Source organism: Salmo salar, chromosome 12 (assembly GCF_965601325.2).
Source record: "Salmo salar chromosome 12, fSalSal1, whole genome shotgun sequence".
NCBI classification, from domain to species: domain Eukaryota; kingdom Metazoa; phylum Chordata; class Actinopteri; order Salmoniformes; family Salmonidae; genus Salmo; species Salmo salar.
Window position 1 is genome coordinate 77273887 of NC_138302.1, and position 22993 is coordinate 77296879.

Sequence of the window (22993 nt, forward strand, 5' to 3'; positions counted from 1 at the left end):
AATCTTGATAAGGTAAGAAAATGTTTTATTCCATAAATGGAACCTATACATTCATTATTTGTAACAATTAGATATTTCATTGCTTAAACTAGCAGCTAGCTCATCTTGATCATGTGTTGTTCCTTCTCTCTTTCTTTCTGGAAGCAATCAGTTACAAGGCAAAAGGGCAGATTGAGGCCTTCAATCAAACTGAGGACTGAGAAATGTGTGAACCAGGTCATGGCTTCTTACATGTATGGGTTTGAGATGTAAGTTAACAATAATTAACTTTGGAAGAATAATATGAATTGCCAAATTAGGCAAAATTTTATTTGATGTTGCTTTTGTATTGTTATCACAGGTTGAACACTGAATTTTTTGTAGCTTTCATGAGGCTTACACAAGTGTATGGTGGCAATTCCACCATTTTCAAACTCATAAGATAACAGAGCATCATTTGCTAATTTAGGTCATGGATGGATCAATCTCTGACTAGCTGCTGAACACTGGGTATCTACATTTATGCAGAGAAAACATAATTATTCAACATTCATTTAAGATAGTTGAACACCGGCCATTCTTTTAGCTTTCATGAGGCTTACAACAAGTGTATGAGTTCCTTAAGAGCCTATAAGAATACCAATATTTGGATAGTCACTATCATTATGTGTCTTGCTAAAAGTTAATTTGTGGAATTTTTTTCCTTCTTATTGTGTTTGAGCCAATCAGTTGTGTTGTGACAAGGTAGGGTTGATATACAGAAAATAGCACTATTTGGTAAAAGACCAAGTCTATATTATGGCAAGAATAAGCAAAGAGAAATGACAGTCCATCATTACTTTAAGACATGAAGGTCAGTAAATGCGGAAAATGTCAAGAACTTTGAAAGTTTGTTCAAGTGCAGTCGCAAAAACCATCAAGCGCTATGATGAAACTGGCTCTCACGAGGACCGCCACAGGAAACGAAGACCCAGAGTTACCTCTGCTGCAGAGGATAAGTGCATTAGAGTTACCAGCCTCAGACATTGCAGCCCAAATAAATGCTTCACAGAGTTGAAGTAACAGACACATCTCAACATCAACTGTTCAGAGGAGACTGTGTAAAATCAGGCCTTCATGGTGAATTGCTGTGAAGAAACCACTACTAAAGGACACCAATAAGAAGAAGAGACTTGTTTGGACAAAGGAACATGAGCAATGGACATTAGATCCGTGGAAATTTGTCCTTTGGTCTAGAGTCCAAATTGGAGATTTTTGGTTCCAAACGGCATGTCTTTGTGAGACGCAAAGTAGATGAACGGATGATCTCTGCATGTGTGTTTCCCACTGTCTGTGATTTATTTAGAATTCAAGGCACACTTAAACAGCATGGCTACCACAGCATTCTGCAGCGATACGCCATCCTATCTGGTTTGCGCTTAGTGGGATGATCATTTGCTTTTCAAGAGGACAATGACCCAACACACCTCCAGGCTGTGTGAGGGCAATTTGACCAAGAAGGAGAGTGATGGAGTGTTGCATCAGATGACCTGGCCTCCACAATCACCTGACCGCAACCCAATTGAGATGGTTTGGGATGAGTTTGGACCGCAGAGGGAAGGAAAAGCAGCCAACAAGTGCTCAGCATATGTGGGAACTCCTTCAAGACGGTTGGAAAAGCATTCCTCATTTAGCTGGTTGAGAGAATGCCAAGAGTGTGCAAAGCTGTCATCAAGGCAAAGGGTGGCTACTTTGAAAAATCTAAAATATATTTTAATTTGTTTAACACTTTTACTCCATGATTCCATATGTGTTATTTCATAGTTGATGCCTTCACTATTATTCTAAAATGTAGAAAATAGTCAAAATAAATAAAAACCCTTAAATGAGTAGGTGTGTCCAAACCTTTGACTGGTACGGTATGTGAAAAAGGCGCTTTTCCACGTTTTGTAGAAAAATATATAAAGTAAAACATTTATGCCTCAAAAACTTTAAAATTAGTGATTTTCAAACACTTTGAGATTCACAGTGACATGGAGATCAAGAAAATACCCTCCTTCTGGCTTGAAACTCATTGCAGGTTTTGAAAATCACAGTTTTCCTTGTGATGTCACAGAGAAGCACTTTCTTCTTATCTTTTTAACCACAGATCATAGAAACACGCTGTTTTCACATATGTAGACATTGGTATGGTGCTGGAGATAATGAATGAGGTTGAAAAGTGGCAGAGTTGTCCTTTAATGTAATGAGCAGGAATAACATTTACTCTCACGGGTGGCCAAAAAATAACTAAATGAAAGCTACGCCCCTGAAAATAAGCCACGCCTCCTAAAAATAACCTAATTACATTAAAAAAAATACCCAGCTGCTGGGTCAAACCAGCATGAAAGTGAATGGGCACATTTGAGTGGTAAGGGTAAAACTAGACCAAAGTCTGGGTAATCCCAAATTTGGGTAATCCCAACAACCCAATTTGTTGGGTTATTCACACAACCCAACAGGCTGGGCCAAAATATTGGTGTAGTGTTCACATTTCATCTAAAGGTTGTGGCTACATAAAAAATATTAAATTAACAATTTATTTGGGAAATATTCTGTCTTTGCTCTTTTCTTCATTAGAATGCTGATGATTTCAAGTTGTATTGGATTTATTTTGATCTGTTAAGGCATTGAATACATGTTGTTTAGTGTATTTAGAAATGTTTTGTATGTTTAGTTCTCTGTGAGAAGCAAGTTCGTTTAAAGTTATATGTGATTTGGTTTATGTAGATAAAACATTTCAATGTTGTTTATACACAATGTTTCACAACATTTTTTTTTTAGCAATCAGTAGAATGTTCACCACAAGTTTCTCTGAATTGCTTACCAGAACTTTACAAGTCTCTGCAAATTTGCCGCAACAGTTTGCCACAAAACTAATTTGCATGTGAAAATATGATCTTGCTGTAAATTTGTGTCAAATTGGGCCAAAGATTTGCCACAAATGTTTGTCAGACGCCTGTCTCCCCACTGGGGATTTTTTCAGCAACCAATTACACTGATCATTGACTATAGCAATGAACTATCTATGAGAGTTTTTTCTCCTGATGAAGAAAAACCTTGTGACACTGCCTATAAATATTTTGTGAAGATAATATAGCGTAATTTGCTAATTTAGCTCATGGGATGATCAATCTCTAACTAGCTGTTGAACACTGTGTATAAAAATGAATGCACAGAAAATGTAATTATTCAACATTCATTAAGATATTTTTTTTATGTGCACACTGATTTGAGAAGCCGACAGTATTTTATGTGTATTTGTTTGCTAAACATGAGAATATGTTCATGGGAGAAATATGGAATTATATTTAGGCAATATTACATTTTAAGGTCAAATACTTACATTGGTTTACAAAAAGTAACAATTACACAGAGCCTATTCAGTGGAAACATAATTCATAAGCAGCTTAATTAAAGAACCGGGAAAAGATGCCACTGGGAAATAGGGTTTTCAGCGAAATAATTATCCTCTGTAAAATTGATCTCCTTTTCATTTGAACTGTGCTTATTCTCATCTTATAAACATTTCATCTATCTCTCCACCTATTAAAATGTAAACATTGCAGGTACGTCTATTATAGAAGATATGCACAAACTCAAAACACAGCTTTATTTTCTCTTTATAAGCTAACAAAGTGGGGAAATAGGACAAAGACTTACAAAAAGCAAGTGCAGCAAATACAACACAATGCTTGGTGGAAAATCCTTCCATTTCAATGGCCACACAATACTTGTTCAGTTGTGTCTTTGAAAAGCCCCATCTCTGTCAGTCAAGGGCCCCTAACACGCAGAATGATAGTCGCTACAGTATGGTAAAGTGGGTTAATGCAGCTGTGCTCATCTCTGACTCCCTCATAGCAGTGGGGAGGAGGAGCCCGGATCAAAGCATCTCCCTCCAATTGTCATGTCTCGCGCTACAGGCTCACCACTCACCACTGCTCTCCAAATGACACTCATCCGCATTTTTCAGAGATGGTTTCATTAACATCGGTGGAACAGAGATAGCAGGGAGAGATTGGGGGCCGCTCGCTAATCCCTGCCTGTCTCCTGCATTCATCAGTCAGATGCTGTAGCACGTTGATGAATTACTTACAAAAACATATCTCTGGGTAAATGTGTGTCATAAATGTGAAGGAGTGTGAAAGCGCCCAGTCAGGGGAGATTTCTGCTATAATTTGTTATTTTAAACTACGGGGAGGCCTCATAAACTGACAAGCAGAGGGGTGGCTTGTTTGACATTACTTAAACATGGCAAATGCCAAGAGGTCGATGAGTCACCTTACTGTATATTTTAATATGTACACTCATACTGTATAATTGTATATGTACACTCATACTGTATGTACTCACTGTTCTCATAAGAATCAGAATCATGAACACAGTGGGATTCCCTGGCCCAAGAACATTTGACAAGAATTTGAATTAGACAGACTCTCCCATTTCCTGGTAACAGTTATGTCAGCAGCCCCAAACCATGTGGTTTGTTCATTTCTGGGCAGCTGTCCCTGTGCTGTGCTGCCTGACCCGACCTGAACCACACAGAAGAGCAGCGCCAGAGTGAGGGCTGAGCCCAGACGGACTCCCACTCAGAGCCTGGCACAGATGGCTGTGTCTGCTTGGCATGAAACCTGGGACCCTGTGGGCCACCCTGGCACGAACTGCATCCCAGCAGGACCGCCTGAGAGAAGGAAGAGGCCTCAGCTCACTGGGCAGGGCAGGTCTGGCATTGCACTGGGTGAGTCTGTGTGACAAAGCCCCTCCTTAACTATGGGGGATATACAGTGCCTTGTAAAAGTATTCATCCCCCTTGGCGGTTTTCTATTTTGTTGCATTACAATCTGTAATTTAAATGGATTTTTATTTGGATTTCATGTAATGGACATACACAAAATAGTTCAAATTGGTGAAGTGAAAAGAAAAAAATTACTTGTTTAAAAAAATAATAATAATAATAATACGGAAAAGTGGTGTGTGCATATGTATTCACGCCCTTTGCTATGAAGCCCCTAAGTAAGATCTGGTGCAACCAGTAACCTTCAGAAGTCACATAATTAGTTAAATAAAGTCCACCTGTGTGCAATCTAAGTGTCACATGATCTCTCACATTATCTCAGTATATATACACCGGTTCTGAAAGGCCCCAGAGTCTGCAACACCACTAAGCAAGGGGCACCACCAAGCAAGCAGCACCATGAAGACCAAGGAGCTCTCCAAACACTTCAGGGACAAAGTTGTGGAGAAGTACAGATCAGGGTTGGGTTAAAAAAAAATATCCAAAACTTTGAACATCCCACAGAGCACCATTAAATCCATTATTAAAAAATGGAAAGAATATGGCATCACAACAAACTTGCCAAGAGAGGGCCGCCCACCAAAACTCACAGACCAGGCAAGGAGGGCATTAATCAGAGAGGCAGCAAAGAGACCAAAGATAAGCCTGAAGGAGCTGCAAACCTCCACATTGGAGATTGGAATATCTGTCCATAGGACCATTTTAAGCCGCACACTCCACAGAGCTGGGCTTTACGGAAGAGTGTCCAGAAAAAATCCATTGCTTAAATAAGCATGCCTCATTCAAAAAATTAGAACCAGGAACAGATATAGCCCTTGCTTCACTCCAGACCTGACTGCCCTTGACCAGCACAAAAACATCCTGTGGCGTACTGCATTAGCATCGAATAGCTCCCGCGATATGCAACTTTTCAGGGAAGTTAGGAACCAATATAGACAGGCAGTTAGGAAAGCAAAAGCTAGCTTTTTCAAACAGATATTTGCATCCTTTAGTACAAACTCCAAAAAGTTCTGGGACACTGAAAAGTCCATGGAGAACAAGAGCACCTCCTCCCAGCTGCCCACTACACTGAGGCTAGGAAACACTGTCATCACCGATAAATCCACAATAATTGAGAATTTCAATAAGCATTGTTCTACGGCTGGCCATGTTCTCCACCTGGCTACCCCTACCCCGGTCAACAGCCATGCACCCCCCACAGCAACTTGCCCAGGCCTCCCCCATTTCTCCTTCACCCAAATCCAGATAGCCGATGTTCTGAAAGAGCTGCAAAATCTGGACCCCTACAAATAAACTGGACTAGACAATCTGGACCCTCTCTTATTAAAATTATCCACCACAATTGTTGCAACCCCTATTACTAGCCTGTTCAACCTCTCTTTCGTATCGTCTGAGCTCTCCAAAGATTGGAAAGCTGCCGCGGTCATCCCCCTCTTCAAAGGGGAGACACTCTAGACCCAAACTGTTACAGACCTATATCTATCCTACCCTGCCTTTCTAAGGTCTTCGAAAGCCAAGTTAACTAACCTCCAGACGAGCTTCAATGCCATACAACTCTCATTCCGTGGCCTCCAACTGCTCTTAAATGCAAGTAAAACTAAATGCATGCTCTTCAACTGATCGCTGCTCGCACCTGCCCGCCCGTCCAGCATCACTACTCTGGATGGTTCTGACTTAGAATATGTGGACAACTACAAATACCTAGATGTCTGGTTAGATTGTAAACTCTACTTCCAGACTCACATCAAGCATCTCCAATCCAACATTAAATCTATAATCGGTTTCCTATTTTGCAACAAAGCATCCTTCACTCATGCTGCCAAACATACCCTCATAAAACTGGCTATTCTACCGATCCTTGACTTTGGCGCTGTCATTTACAAAATAGCCTCCAACACTCTACAAATTGGATGCAGTCTATCACAGTGCCATCCGTTTTGTCACCAAAGCCCCATATACTACACACTGTGACCTGTATGCTGTCGTTGGCTGGACCTCGCTTCATATTCGTCGCTAAACCCACTGGCTCCAGGTCATCTATAAGTCTTTGCTAGGTGAAGCCCCGCATTATCTCAGCTCCAGCAGGTATATTTCACTGGTCACCCCCAAAGCCAATTCCTCATTTGGCTGCCATTCCTTCCAGTTCTCTGCTGCCAATGACTGGAACAAATTGCAAAAATCCCTGAAGCTGGAGACTCTTATCTCCCTCACTATCTTTAAGCACCAGCTGTCAGTGCAGCTCACAGATGACTGCACCTGTAAATAGCCCATCCAACTATCTCATCCCCATACTGTTATTTATTTTTTTTGCTCCTTTGCACCCAAGTATCTCTAATTGCACATTCAGCTTCTGAACATCTATCACTCCAGTGTTTAATTGCTAAACTGTAATTATTTCGCCACTACGGCCTATTTATTACCTTACCTCCCTTATCTTACCTCATTTGCACACACTGTATATAGACTTTTCTATTGTGTTATTGACTGTATGTTTGTTTATTCCATATGTAACTCTGTGTTGTTGTTTGTGTCGGACTGCTTTGCTTTATCTTGGCCAGGTCGCAGTTGTAAATGAGAACTTGTTCTCAACTGGCCTACCTGGTTAAATAAAGGTGAAATAAATGTTTAAAAAAAACAACAAATAAGCAAATTTGTTTGGTGTTTGCCAAAAGGCATGTGTGAGACTCTCTAAACATATGGAAGAAGGTACTCAGGTCAGATGAGTTTAAAATTAGCTTTTTGGCCATCAAGGAAAACACTATGTCTGCCGCAAACCCAATACCTCTCATAACCCCGAGAACACCATCCCCACAGTGAAGGATGATGGTGGCAGCATCATGCTGTGGGGATGTTTTTCAGCGACTGGGAAACTGGTCAGAATTGAAGGAATGATGTATGGAGCTAAATACAGGGAAATTCTTGAGGGAAACCTGTTTCAGTCTTCCAGAGGTTTGAGACTGGGACGGAGGTTCACCTTCCAGCAGGACAATGACCCTAAGCATATTGCCAAAGCAACACTTGAGTGTTTTAAGGGGAAACATTTAAATGTCTTGGAATGGCCTAGTAAAAGCCCAGGCCTCAATCCAATTGAGAATCTGTGGTATGACTTAAAAATTGCTGTATACCAGCGTAACTCATCCAACTTGAAGGAGCTGGAGCAGTTTTGCCTTGAAGAATGGGCAAAAATACCAGTGGCTAGATGTACCACATAGCCCAAGAGACTTGCAGCTGTAATTGCTGCAAAAGGTGGCTCTACAAAGTATTGACTTTGGAGGGGGGTGAATAGTTATGCACGCTCAAGTTCTGTTTTTTGTCTTATTTCTTCTTTGTTTCACAATAAAACATATTTTGCATCTTCAAAGTGGTAGGCATGTTGTGTAAATCAAATTATACAAACCCCCCCAAAAATATATTTTAATTCCAGGTTGTAAGGCAACAAAATAGGAAAAATGCTAAGAGGGGTGAATACTTTTGCAAGCCACTGTACACTGAGTATACCATATAATGAGTTGCACCCCACCTTTTTCCCTCAGAACAGTCTCAATTCGTCGGGGCACAGACTCTACATTGTGTCAAAAGCGTTCCACAGGGATGCTGGTCAATGCTGACTCCAGTGCTTCCCACAGTTGTCAAGTTCTCTGGATGCCCTTGGGTGATACACCATTCTTGATACAGACTGGAAACTGTTGAGGCTGTAAAACCCAGCAGCGTTGCAGTTCTACAGCACCTACTACCATACCCCGTTCAAAGGCACTTACATTTTTTGTCTTGCCCATTCACCATCTGAATGGCACAAATACACAATCCATGTCTCAAGGCAAAAAAAATCCTTGTTTCACCTGTCTCCTCCTCTTCATCTACACTGATTGAAGTGGATTTAACAAGTGACATAAATAAGGGATTATAGCTTTCACCTGGATTCACCTGGTCAGTCTGTCATGGAAAGAGCAGGTGTTCTTAATGTTTACTCAGTGTAGGACACAGGGGAAGGAAGGAGGCAGTCGGTGTAGAAGGTGGGGGGTTAACGGCCAGGGATGACAGGAAGTAAGGGAAGTGAGAGAGGATAATAGTGCTTGTTCTCAGATGGTGGATTGTCTGGCATGGCATTACAAATCAGCCAGAGAGCAGGGATGCAAACTAGCTAATGGCTAATGGGTATTGGAAAAAACATTAAGATTAGTTACAGATCACATTGAAGAGTAATATGATCACAACCTACTCTAAAAGTCAGTTGGGCGAGTCAAATTTATGGGTATTTAATGTAGGACATAAAATAAACTAGAGGGCTCAAATACAGCAGGCGATTCCAGCAAAATTAGGTCTTGTTTGTTTCATACACTTACTCAGAATGTATACTCTATTTGGCAAAAAATCTAAATGGAAAAAATTCCCATATCATATTACTTTGTAATAGCTCTGTACTGTACCTAGTTTACTCATTGAGCAGTGAGACCACAGCTATGTGCCAATACCCAAACAAGTTTGAGCTGTCTCTGTTTCTTTGGAGAACTTGCCACTATCAGGGCCTTCAATGCACTCCAGAGGATAGCAAAGTGCAGCCTAGAACCCTGGAAAGTCAATACACACATTTGCACCCAGCCAAACACTGCTAGTGTACAGCTTTGAGAGCTTGTCATCAAGAGCGGACTCTGGGCGCAGCTCAGCTGAAGTACTTTAAATCTATCCTTGGCCCTCTCCCTTTCTCCTTCCCTCTCTCCCCAATCTCTCTCTCTCTCTCTCTCTCTCTCTCTCTAGCTTAATCAAATCATTCAGAATATGTGCTTTACCGTGTTATCTGGCTGCCTGTAAAGGTGCAGAAATCCCACAAGTCTGGCTCCAGCTCAGAGATGAAGGGCAGCTCACAGCTGTGGGTGGCTGTCCCTTGACTTGACAGCTTCTGAAACCTGCAGCCCCTTTCTTACTGTATGTGATCTCAATTCTGTCTTCCCCAACAGGGCTGGGATTTGCTCAAAGTGTGTGTGAGGAGGCGTCAATTCCAACCTGCTGTCTGTCAGCTGGGGGTTGACTCACAGGGAGAACCTCAGGGAGTATCTGGAGGGACATCAGAGGGCCCAGGAGACGTGGTGTGTGGTGCCGGAGCAACAATCTCTCCCTCAACATCAGCAAGACATTGATCGGAGCTGATCGTGGACTACAGGAAATGGGGGGGTGAGCACGCCCCCATCCACATCGACACGGCGGCAGTGGATCATGTAGACAGCTTCAAATTCCTTGGTGTTCAAATCACTAAAGAATTAAAATGGTCCAAACACACACGCACAGTTGTGAAGAAGACGCGGCAGTGCCTCTCCCCCTCGGGAGGTTGAAAAAGATTGGCATGGGCCCTCAAATCCTCAAAAGGTTCTACAGCTGTACCATTGAGAGCATATTGACTGGCTGCATCACTGCTTGGTATGGCAATAGCACCGCCCTCAGAGGGTTGTGTGGACAGCCCAGTACATCACCGGGGCCGAACTCCCACCATCCAGGACCTTTATATCAGGTGGTGTGAAAAGAAGGACAGGAAAATCGTTAGACTCGAACCACCCAAGCCATAGACTATTTTCTCTACGACGCACGGCAAGAGGTACTGGTGCATCAAGTCTGACACCAACAGGCTCTCGAACAGCTTTTATCCCCAAGTAATACGATAAATAGCTAACAAAATAGCTACAGACTATCTGAGTTATTGACCTTTTATTTCTCTATGCACACTCACAGGGCCCTACACACGTACACACACTGTCAATCCAACAGACACACAAACACTCACTCCATCATTTTCAAACAAACATTCACTCCATCATCACCCTTGACTATTTACATATTTTGTTCCAGCCTTATTCTAAAATGGATTAAAATTGTTTTTTCCCCTCATCAATCTACACACAATACCCCATAATGACAAAGCAAAAACAGGTTTTTAGAAACGCAAAAAAATGAAAATATCACATTTACATAAGTATTCAGACCCTTCACTCAGTACTTGGTTGAAGCACCTTTGGCAGCGATTACAGCTTTGAATCTTCTTGGGTATGATGCTACAAGCTTGGCACAAATGTATTTGGGGAGTTTCTCCCATTCTTCTCTGCAGATCCTCTCAAGGTCTGTCAGGTTGGATGGGGAGCGTCGCAGCACAGCTATTTTCAGGTCTCTCAAGAGATGTTCGATAGGGTTCCTGTCCGGGCTTTGGCTGGGCCACTCAAGGACATTCAGAGACTTGTGCCGAAGCCACTACTGGATTGTGTTGCCTGTGTGCTTAGGGTCGTTGTCCTGTTGGAAGGTGAAACTTCTCCCAACTCTGAGGCCCTGAGCGCTCTAGAGCATGTTCTCATCAAGGGTCTCTCTGTACCTTGCTCCATTCATCTCTCCATCGATCCTGACATGTCTTCCAGTCCCTGCCACTGAAAAACATATGCTGCCACCACCAGGCTTCACCTTAGGGATGGTGCCAGGTTTCCTCCAGATGTGACGCTTGGCATTCAGGCCAAAGAGTTCAATCTTGGTTTCATCAGACCAGAGAATGCTGTTTCTCATGGTTTGAGAGTCCTTTAGGTGCCTTTTGGCAAATTCCAAGCGGGCTGTCATGTGCCTTTTACTGAGGAATGACTTCTGTCTGGCTCTATCATAAAGGCCTGATTGGTGGAGTGCTGCAGATGTGGTTGTTCTTCTGGAAGGTTCTCCCATCTCTACAGAGGAACTCTAGAGCTCTGTCAGAGTGCCGATCAGGTTCTTGGTCACCTCCCTGACCGAGGCCATTCTCCCCTGATTGCTCTGTTTGGCCAGGTGGCCAGCTCTAGGAAGAGCCTTGGTGGTTCCAAACTTCTTCCATTTAAGAATGACGGAGGCAACGGTGTTCTTGGGGACCGTCAATGCTGCAGATATTTTTTGATACCCTTCCCCAGATCTGTGCCTCGACACAATCCTGTCTCGGAGCTCTACGGACAATTTTTTGTTCTGATATACACTGTCAACTGTGGGACCTCATATAGACAGTTGTGTGTCTTTCCAAATCATGTCCAATCAATTGAATTGACCACATGTGCACTCCAATTAAGTTGTAGAAACAGCTCAAGGATGATCAATGGAAACAGGGTGTTCAATTTAAAGTCTCATATCAAAGGGTCTGAATACTTATGTAAATAAGGTATTTCCGTTTTAAATGTTTAATACGTTTGCAAACATGTCTAAAAACCTTTTTTGCTTTGTCATTATGGGGTATTGTGTGTAGATTGATGGGTGAAAAAAAGATGTATTCAATTTTAGAATAAGGCTGTAACGTAACAAATTGTGGAAAAAGTCTGAATACTTTCCGAATCCACTGTATCTACCTCCATCACTCCAGTATCACTGCACATTGCAAATATGGTATTGGAACTGTATATCTCCTGTATATACTATGCTTACTTACTTTATTGTGTATTTCAAATTTCTTTTTTTCTTTTAGTTATAATGTACATTATTGGTTTTTGAGTTGTGCATGAAACTTGAACTTGAAACAGTCAACAGTCAGGACCTGCCAGTGCCAAGCTCCTTCATAGACCCTGTGCGTCTGGTTGGTAAGACTCTTACTCCAGAAATAAGACACTGCAGAGAAGGATATGTGATATGGGCCAATCACTAGACCAGAGGTGCTCCTCTAACATTCAAAGCCTGAGTCCATTCCATTCTGATTCCACAGCAGGCAGCTAGGATTTGGTGTATGAAAGACTGAGCTTAAAGAGAAGAGATTATCATGTTACTGCCATAATCATCGGACAATGTGAGAAAAATCCTCGACTCCAATTCTTCATGACATAAATACTCTGAGACTATTCAACCCCATAATGCAGGGTGAGTACTTAATGTGCCATTGAAGTGCTATTAAAAAGGAAAACTGTAAAACTGATTCAACTCATTCAACTGTGAGTGACTACATACAATAGCAGGAAACCCCATAAACAGCCATTCTTGTGTCAACACTGCAAATAAAATATATATGTATTTTACTATGTATGAACTGTCACCTGCTGCTATAACAACATTTGCTATGGTTACATAAAGGAGTTCACACAACAGCCAAGTTCAGTGTGTCATCACCAAGGCACAAACTAAACAGATTTTCCTTTATAAAGAGGACACCTCTTTTGTCGTAGAGGATACCGCAAGGATGGGAGGCCATATAAAGAGATCTGGTAGCTGCCAGTAGTTTTTGGAAGCATGCGACCTCATAGGTAGAGAGGGCAATCAACACATGAATAAACCATAGATAGCTTCTCTTCTGCCTCTGCAGTAGTGGAGTCAACAGGCCAGGCACACTTCAGCAGTTTAAAACATCTACAGAGGATCTACTGAGGTTGGTGATTAGGTGGGGCAGCCTATCAGCACATTGCCGCTCTACAGATTAAAGGAGTTCTTAATGGATAGAGCAGCTCAAGGGCTCTTGAGTATCCTCGCCTCCTTGTGATCGAAGGTTTCAGTTCTAACAAGCTTCTTAATAATGTTTGCCTGATAAATCTATTTAGCCTTGGCCAATGCAATTCACTCTTGCTCGCTGTAATTAATTCAACAACTGACTACTAAGTTTATTAATCAACTATTGAACACGTGTTTAGTGAATCCTCACCATCGTAGGTTCCACTCTCCAGCAGAAGGCCACTCTCCTCCAGGATACGGAAGTCTCCCACGCTGATGAAGTTGTAGTCCACACCCGGTACCTCCCTTTCTCTGGGCAGCCGCGTGGTGCCTGTTAAACACACAAACAAATACAAACATGAGCATATGAGAATGCAACAACAATTGAATATAGAATGGGCCCATGAACACTGATACAAAGGGTAGGAAACATATGGAGGGAGGGCCTATTTAGTGCTCACTGGTATCACAGATAGATCAAAGAAAAGGACATGGGGATTGTGTGATATTAGCATTAGGGGGTTCACAGCATTCTCTCATTAACAGGATGTCTGTTTCTGTCTTCTTATGCCAGCTTTAGTCCCTGAAAATGTCCCCCATAAGGCAATTACTGAGGGCACCGCTACATGCCAAGCCTCTATCTCACCTGCAGCATCATTTAGATGTCACACCAATATTGCTGCTACTGTAACTATTCCATTGTCAACCGGTTGAGGGAAACATGAGGATGAACTGTGCTTTGCTTTGAGGGTGCTGAGTATCTACTTGGGAGCAGAGAGTCTTTGAGCATACTTTTAACTTTTTACCCCCGACACAGTCAATATAGTTGTTCCATATGAATTTAATCACTTTTTCCTCCACCCATTTTAATTGGAATGAAATATTCCATACATGTTTGCTAACGGTAGAAGTGATCATATAGTTACATTTTGGACCTGAATGTCAAAACATTCAGGAGATAGAGGTGTTAAAAGTTGACCCATTTTGCATACTCCACCCTACCATCAGATATCCATGTCTTCATCACTGAAAAAACAGTGGAGTTTGATATCATTTGAAAGTTTACAAAATTTACAAACAGGGTTGTCAATCTATTTAATGATTTATAAAATGTATATATATACACAGTACCAGTCAAAAATGTGGACACCCCTACTCATTCACAGGTTTTTTCTTTATTTTTACTATTTTCTACATTGTATAATAATAGTGAAGACATCAAAACTATGAAATAACACATATGGAATCATCTAATAACTAAAAAAGTTTTAAACAAATCAAAATATATTTTAGATTTTTCAAAGTATCCACCCTTTGTCTTGAAATTTTGCACACTATTGGCAATCTCCCAACCAGCTTCATGAGGAATGTTTTTCCAACAGTCTTGAAGGAGTTCCCACATATGCTGAGCACTTGTTGGCTGCTTTTCCTTCCCTCTGCGGTCCAACTCATCCTAAACCATCTCAATTGGCTTGAGGTCAGGTGATTGTGGAGGCCAGGTCATCTGATGCAGCCCGCCATCACCCTCCTTCTTGGTCAAATAGCCCTTACACAGCCTGGAGGTATCCTGTTGTCCTGTTGAAAAACAAATGACAGTCCCACTAAGTGCAAACCAGATGAGATGACGTATTGCTGCAGAATGTTGTGGTAGCCATGCTGGTTAAGTGTGCCTTGAATTCTGAATGAATTACGACAGTGTCACCAGCAAAGCACCCCCACACCATCACATGTCCTCCTCCATGCTTCATGGTGGGAACCACACATGCGGAGACCTCCTCTGCGTCTCACAAAGGCACAACGGTTGGAACCAAAAATCTCACATTTGGACTCATCAGACCAAAGGACAGGTTTCCACCGGTTTAATGTCCATTGCTCGTGCTTCTTTGCCCAAACAAGTCTCTTCTTCTTATTGGTGTCCTTTAGTAGTGGTTTCTTTGCAGCAATTCAACCATGAAGGCCTTATTCACGCAGTCTCCTCTGAACAGTTGATGTTGAGATGTGTATGTTACTTGAACTCTGTAAAGCATTTATTTGGGCTGCAATCTGAGGTGCAGTTAACTCGAATTAACTTATCGTCTGCAGCAGAGGTAACTCTGGTTCTTCCTTTCCCGTGGCAGTCTTCACAAGAGCCAGTTTCATCATAGCGCTTGATGGTTTTTGCGACTACACTTGAAGAAACTTTAAACGTTTTTGAAATGTTCCTTATTGACTGACGTTCATGTATTAAAGTAATGATGGACTGTCGTTTCTCTTTGCAGCGGTCTAAGAACAACAGTTTTCAGCTGTGCTAACATAATTACAAAAGGGTTTTCTAATGATCAATTAGCCTTTTAAAATGATCAACTTTGATTAGCTAACACAACGTGCCATTGGAACACAGGAGTGATGGTTGCTGATAATGGGCCTCTGTACGCGTAAGTAGATATTCCATTAAAAATCAGCCGTTTCCAACTACAATTATCATTTACAACATTAACAATGTCTAAACTGTATTTCTGATCAATTTGATGTTATTTTAATGGACAAAAAATGTGCTTTTCTTTCAAATACAAGGACATTTCTAAGTGACCCCAAACTTTTGAACGGTAGTATATATATATATATATATATATATATATATATATGTCACTTTTTAATCTTTAACGTAAATTATCCAAAAATGCATAAACTCCAATTGTTTCATGTTCATATAGTATATTTTGTGTCTTAGACCCTATTTTACATAACCTGAGGTGTTTGCATTGTGCCAGCCATCTGTGGAGACACAGCATACTCTTGAATACAAACTGGGTGTCATGATTTGGCTAATACATTTACTAAAATGTGAATTATATTGAAATGTCTACTTTTAAAATGGTACAACAAAGATCGTTAGAGATCCACACACCAGAGAATGCTAACTTGAGTGGAAATATCCATTGTTCTAAATTAAACTGTCCATCTTCCATAGGAAGAAATCACATAAATATAGATCCTAAAATAATAGAATCGAATAAGACAATGGTGTACCAGCTATTGCAGTGGTCTGAAGGGATAGGTTCATTCTATTCATTATATTTCTATGATTGAAATGACACCCACCCTGTATTCAAGAGTATGCTGTGTCTCAAATGATGACGGGCAGGGTATGCAGATTGGGTCATGGGTCAGGTCATAGGTTAGGTAAGGTTTAAATGATGAAGTCAATCTCAATGTGACTTGGATTTTAAAGGATTAGCGCCTAGACTGGTGCAAGAAATATTTTGGACCAATCACACATGGAGCAATTACACAACAGCACCTATTCAACCTCAGGCGACTGAAGAAATTCGGCATGGGCCCTCAGATCCTCAAAAATGTCTACAGCTGCACTATCGAGAGCATCTTGACTGGCTGCATCACCGCCTGGTATGGCAACTGCACCGCCGTCAACCGCAAGGCTGTACAGAGGGTGGTGCAGATGATCCAACACATCACTGGGGCATAGCTCCCTGCTTTCCAGTACATCTACACCAGGCGGTGTTTGAGGAAGGCCTGGAAGACCACCAAAGACTCCAGTCACCCGAGCAAGCGAGGAATGGGTCTCAGACCAACGGTAGGACACAATAAAATCTACATTGTGGAGAACGCGGACAGAATCATGAAATCCAGACATTAGAATGGAATTCAACAATGTTAAAAATGTTTTGAACTTATAAGAAAATGCATACATTTTTCCAAGATTATTATAAGACATGAACAAACTGCATCAGTGATCCATATTTTCCTTCAACTTTCTGAAGAGGCAATGGCATAGGAATGCCCCTGTCTGTGTGTGAGTGCTTGTCTGCCTTTTTGTGTACTCGTTAGTGATGTTGCTAATGTAATGACAACTGACTTCTAGTAGAGGGAAAGGTCCCCAAAAACCTTCTCAATGAAATGCTAACTACAAAGTAGCTATGCCTACCTGGCAGAATGATATCATGATTATTTTCATCAATACAGTGGCCATTTGTTTTGCAAACACTGCAATCACATGAGCGCTACAGAATCATCGCTAACCAAACAACAGTCTCTGGCTAGTGTGAAGTTGAATTAAGGGCCACTACACCCAGACCTCAAAAGTGGTCTCCTGATGTGGTTTAAGGATTGTTGAGCACAGAACATCCAATTTGTCTGTTTTTCTATTTAAAAAGTGTGATTTTGAGACCGATAACCATGAACAACAAAACACAGAAAACCAAATTTGTGAAAAAAATTTACGGAATCAGGTAAAAAAATATAACTGATTTTATATGGCCCTACAACATGCTCCAAGACAGCTTCTACAACCAGGACATCACTGCTGAACAGCTAACCCTATCTGTCTCCCTCCACAGACCTGCACCTTAGTGACTATTCATTTGCACCTTAGTGACTATTTGTACCTAAGAGACTATTTGCACCTAAGAGACTATTTGCACCTAAGAGACTATTTTTACCTAAGAGACTATTTTTACCTAAGAGACTATTTGCACCTAAGAGACTATTTGCACCTAAGAGACTATTTGCACCTAAGAGACTATTTGCACCTAAGAGACTATTTGCACTCTCCACACATCCAACCCTTACACACACACACACACACACACACACACACACACACACACACACACACACACACACACACACACACACACACACACACACACACACACACACACACACACACACACACACACACACACACACACACACACACACACACCACAACCACCTATAAACACACACACACACACACACACACACACACACACACACACACACACACACACACACACACACACACACACACACACACACACACACACACATATAAACACACACACACACCACAACCACCTACAAATACACACACACACACACACCACAACCACCTATAAACACACACACACACACACACCACAACCACCTATAAACACACACACACACCACAACCACCTATAAACACACACACACACACACACCACAACCACCTATAAACACACACACACACCACAACCACCTATAAACACACACACACACACCACAACCACCTATAAACACACACACACACCACAACCACCTATAAACACACACACACACCACAACCACCTATAAACACACACACACACCACAACCACCTATAAACACACACACACACACCACACCCACCTATAAACACACACACACACCACAACCACCTATAAACACACACACACCACCTATAAACACACACACACCATCTATAAACACACACACACACACACACCACAACCACCTATAAACACACACGCACCACCTATAAACACACACACACCACCTATAAACACACACACACACACAACCACCTATAAACACACACACACACACACACACACACCACAACCACCTATAAACACACACACACACACACACACACACACACACACACACACACACACACACACACACACACACACACACACACACACACACACACACACACACAACCACCTATACACACACACACACACACACACACACACACACACACACACACACACACACACACACACACACACACACACACACACACACACACACACACACACACACACCACAACCACCTATACACACACACACACACACACACACACACACACACACACACACACACACACACACACACACACACACACACACCACAACCACCTATAAACACACACACACCAGAACCACCTACACACACACACACACACACACACACCACACACACACACACACACACACACACACACACACACACACACACACACACACACACCTATAAACACACACACACACACCACAACCACCTATAAACACACACACACACACACACACACACACACCTATAAACACACACACACACACCACAACCACCTATAAACACACACACACACACACACCACAACCACCTATAAACACACACACACACACACACACACACACACACACACACACACACACACACACACACACACACACACACACACACACACACACACACACACACCACACACAGCAGAGGAGCCATTGTAATGGCCGGAGTGGAATAAATGGAACGGTATCAAACATATAGAAACCACGTTTGACTCTGATCCATTTATTCCGTTCCAGCCATTACAATGAGCCGGACCTCCTATAGCTCTTCCCACCAGCCTCCACTGACACACACACAGTCAACAATGCTGTTCAATTATATACTATTTATTAAACTGTGTACCCACGTTATATTTGTAAATACAGTCATACTTGACAAAGCAAATTCATTTTCTATACTGTATATCCTACTGTGTACATACCAGGCTATTATTATGCTATTACTACCTCTTCTATTCCTTGTTATTTTTTATTTGACTTTTGATTATTGTACTGCAATGTTGAGGAAGCAAGCACACACGCATTTCGCTGCACCTTTTATACGTGCTATAAACTGTACATGACGAATACAGTTTGATTTGGAAGGAAACTCTCGACCGACCACTGGTGGTTTAGGGTTTGCTGTCGCCATTGTTCATGCTCCTTGCTTGCCTTTTGGCTAGACTAGCTACCTACAGTATCAGATTTCTACTCTGTTAGCAAGTGATTCACAAGCTCAACCTATTTAAAACATCGCCAACACCTGGCATCGTTTGCCGGCCAAATTCAAAAACTTGAAAACCCCATTAGAAGAAAAAAAAGCTTGAAAACCCCATTCGATTTTTTCCTAAAGTTTAGGGGGACCATAATTCATGATGGTTTTTATTTTAGTTAGTTTTACAGTCAAATATAATAGTTTCTGTATAGTTTTAGTTCTCAAACTGTTTTGTTAATTATTTTATAAAATTGTTTTTTCAGTATTAGTTTTCGTTTGTTTCTATTTATTATAATAATCTTGATTCACATGGTCACGTTCATCTGAAGCAAACACTTCTCCCTCTGCAGTGTAACTTGGCAATGTGTGTGTGTGTGTGCTTCTGTGTGTGTGTGTTTGTACAGTATGTGTGTGTGAGAGAGATAATGAGAATGCATGAACATGTGTCTACCTTGGACCCAAATTGGCACTCCATCAAGTCTTTCATAATCTCTCCCTTTCATATACTGCGGTCCTACTTTTTAAAGACCTGGCTAGCGTTGATGCCACAGACACAGACAAAGAGTCACGCCACAGCAGGGACATCAGAGGCGGTTTCACTCAGAAAAAGAGGACCAGAAATATAACATGGCATTTTTTTGCATTGTTTCATCTTGGCACTCGAAAATGCCACTGGGATTCGTGTGTCAAATACAGAGGGAAAAAAGTATTGCAAAAATGAAGAGCCTCAGTATTTTTGTGGCCATAGCATTTACTTTGAAGAAGAGAAAATGGGTTAAAGATACATTTTTTATAAGTGTGCAGGAATTTAAAACAGCTTACTCAAGAACTGTCCCACTGGGCACACACTGGTTGACTGGTTGACACAAATTCAGGAAAATCATGTAATTCAAGGTCATGGCATGTCTCTTATAAAGATCTCAGAATAAAACCTAATTTTGCGTGGCACTGAACTATATTCATGCCAAAAACTAAACTCAATGGTATTATGTCACCAAGAGCACAATCAGCAGAGCCAGTTGCCTTTCGACAGCCTAACTGATGCCACACACTGGCCGGGTGCAGTACTGCACTCCCCTCTCACCAAGTCAACATAAGCTAGCAGAAAAAGAGAGTGCAGCTGAGAGGGGGGCTCAGGAGGCTGTGTCTCCTCAGGGAAGGGAAGTCGTACTTGGACTGAGTGCGACCAGAGGCCCTTTTCCCTCTCGGAGACTGCCTCCCATCTTTGTCCCCTTATGAGCTCTTAAGAGCTTCCTGCTGCGCCTTTGTTATATTGGAGGATGTGGAGGCAGTCTGAGGCAGTCTGAGGCCCAATGAAGGAGACTCAGGGATTACCATGGCATGCGGTAAGGTCCTGTGAGCACTCTCTCTCTCTCTCTCTCTCTCTCTCTCTCTCTCTCTCTCTCTCTCTCTCTCTCTCTCTCTCTCTCTCTCTCCCCTCCTGATTGTCCCATCTTTCATTGCCCTCACAGAGCCCATAATACTGCTGTGCCATGGTCACACCAAGGGGAGTGGGTAATGTTTGGGTTTTATAACAGAGCATCATCTTTATTATCATCCCAAAGTGATAGAAAGCTAGCTCTCAAAAGCACAAGGATAGAGTAGCCTTCCAGGACTGTATACTACACAGATGCAAAGGACAGATAGATAGATGTTTCTGACCAACAGCACTTAGAGCTGTGAAACTAGGTCATTGGCACAGTGACATGGGATGGGATTTACTACCATCCCATAAACCAACACAAAAGGTATGTTGGTTTGTGTGGTAGCAGTGTATTCTAGATGCTGGAAGTATAGAAATGAATAAAATGCATGTTTGAGTGAGGCTTGAATTAAAAAAGATTCCAAGTAAAAGAGTGAAAGAGAGAGGGATAGAGAGGGAGTGAAAGAAAGAGAGATATGGAAGGCAAGAATGCCAGAAACAGAGAGACGGAAAGGGGTTAAAAGACAGAGAGAGTGATGGAGAGTCATTCAGTCTTTCTGTCTCAGTCACTCTAGTCACTCACTCATTAAGACAGTAATTCACAGAGGGAATTATGGATTCACAGTCATGCGGTGAGGTCACTGTAGCTGATGGATGGTGGATTCCAGCTCTGTGATCTAGAACCTTAACTGTAGGACTGGGAGAAATATAAAACAAGATACTGTAAACGTGTGGAGAAAGACGAGTAGATCCCTGAAATAGACATTTCATTCTGCAATTAACGATTGTCGCCATCCACTAATAAGTCTGTAAAATCCCATATAGCCATGAGATGAGTTCTAAGGAGCTGTGTCCATCCCCTAAGAGATCTGGCAGGTTAGCCTCTGGAGAATAACACACCAACAGAGAGACACAGTGAATTCTATTACAGCACAACATAAAACATTCAGCACTGATAGAATGATGTACTTACTAACTCAAGCTTTAAAGTGAGAAAGAACAGCTTTCACTCTGCCAGGTAAAGTAAGAAAGACGAAGGAAGTATACAAATTAGGAGCACAGACTGGAGACAGAAACTGTCAGGCACAAACAGGTGTACAGTACCTTGCAAAAGTATTCATCCCCCTTGGTGTTTTTCCTATTTTGTTGCATTACAACCTGTAATTTAAATGGATTTTTCATTTGGATAACATGTAATGGACATACACAAAATAGCCCAAATTGGTGAAGTGAAATGAAAAAAAATTACTTATTTAAAAAAAAAAAATTACAACGGAAAAGTGGTGCATGCATATGTATTCACCCTTTGCTATGAAGCCCCTAAATAAGATCTGGTGCAACCAATTATGTCCAGAAGTCACATAATAAATAAAGTCCACCTGTGTGCAATATAAGTGTCACATGATCTCAGTATATATATACCTGTTCTGAAAGGCCCCAGACTCTGCAACACCACTAAGCAAGGGGCACCACCAAGCAAGCGGCACCATTAAGACCAAGGAGCTTTCCAAACAGGTCAGGGACAAAGTTGTGGAGAAGTACAGATCAGGGTTGGATTAAAAAAAATCAGAAACTTTGAACATCCCACAGAACACCATCAAATCCATTATTAAAAAATGGAAAGAGTATGGCACCACAACAAACCTGCCAAGAGAGTGCAGCCCACCAAATCTCACGGACCAGGCAAGGAGGGCATTAATCAGAGAGGCAACAAAGAGACCAAAGATAACCCTGAAGGAGCTGCAAACCTCCACAGCGGAGATTGGAATAGCTGTCCATAGGACCACTTTAAGCATACACTCCACAGAGC

General features: G+C 41.7%; 1 protein-coding gene across 1 annotated transcript in view; it reads right to left on the minus strand.

Moving 5' to 3' along the window:
• The window catches only part of LOC106565872 (membrane-associated guanylate kinase, WW and PDZ domain-containing protein 3), a 194126-nt gene that overhangs the window by 30282 nt on the left and 140851 nt on the right, over window positions 1-22993 (minus strand). The window contains exon 3 of the mRNA XM_014133506.3: window positions 13398-13517. Within this exon, the coding sequence (XP_013988981.1) occupies window positions 13398-13517 (120 nt within the window). The remainder of the gene's footprint in view (window positions 1-13397; window positions 13518-22993) is intronic.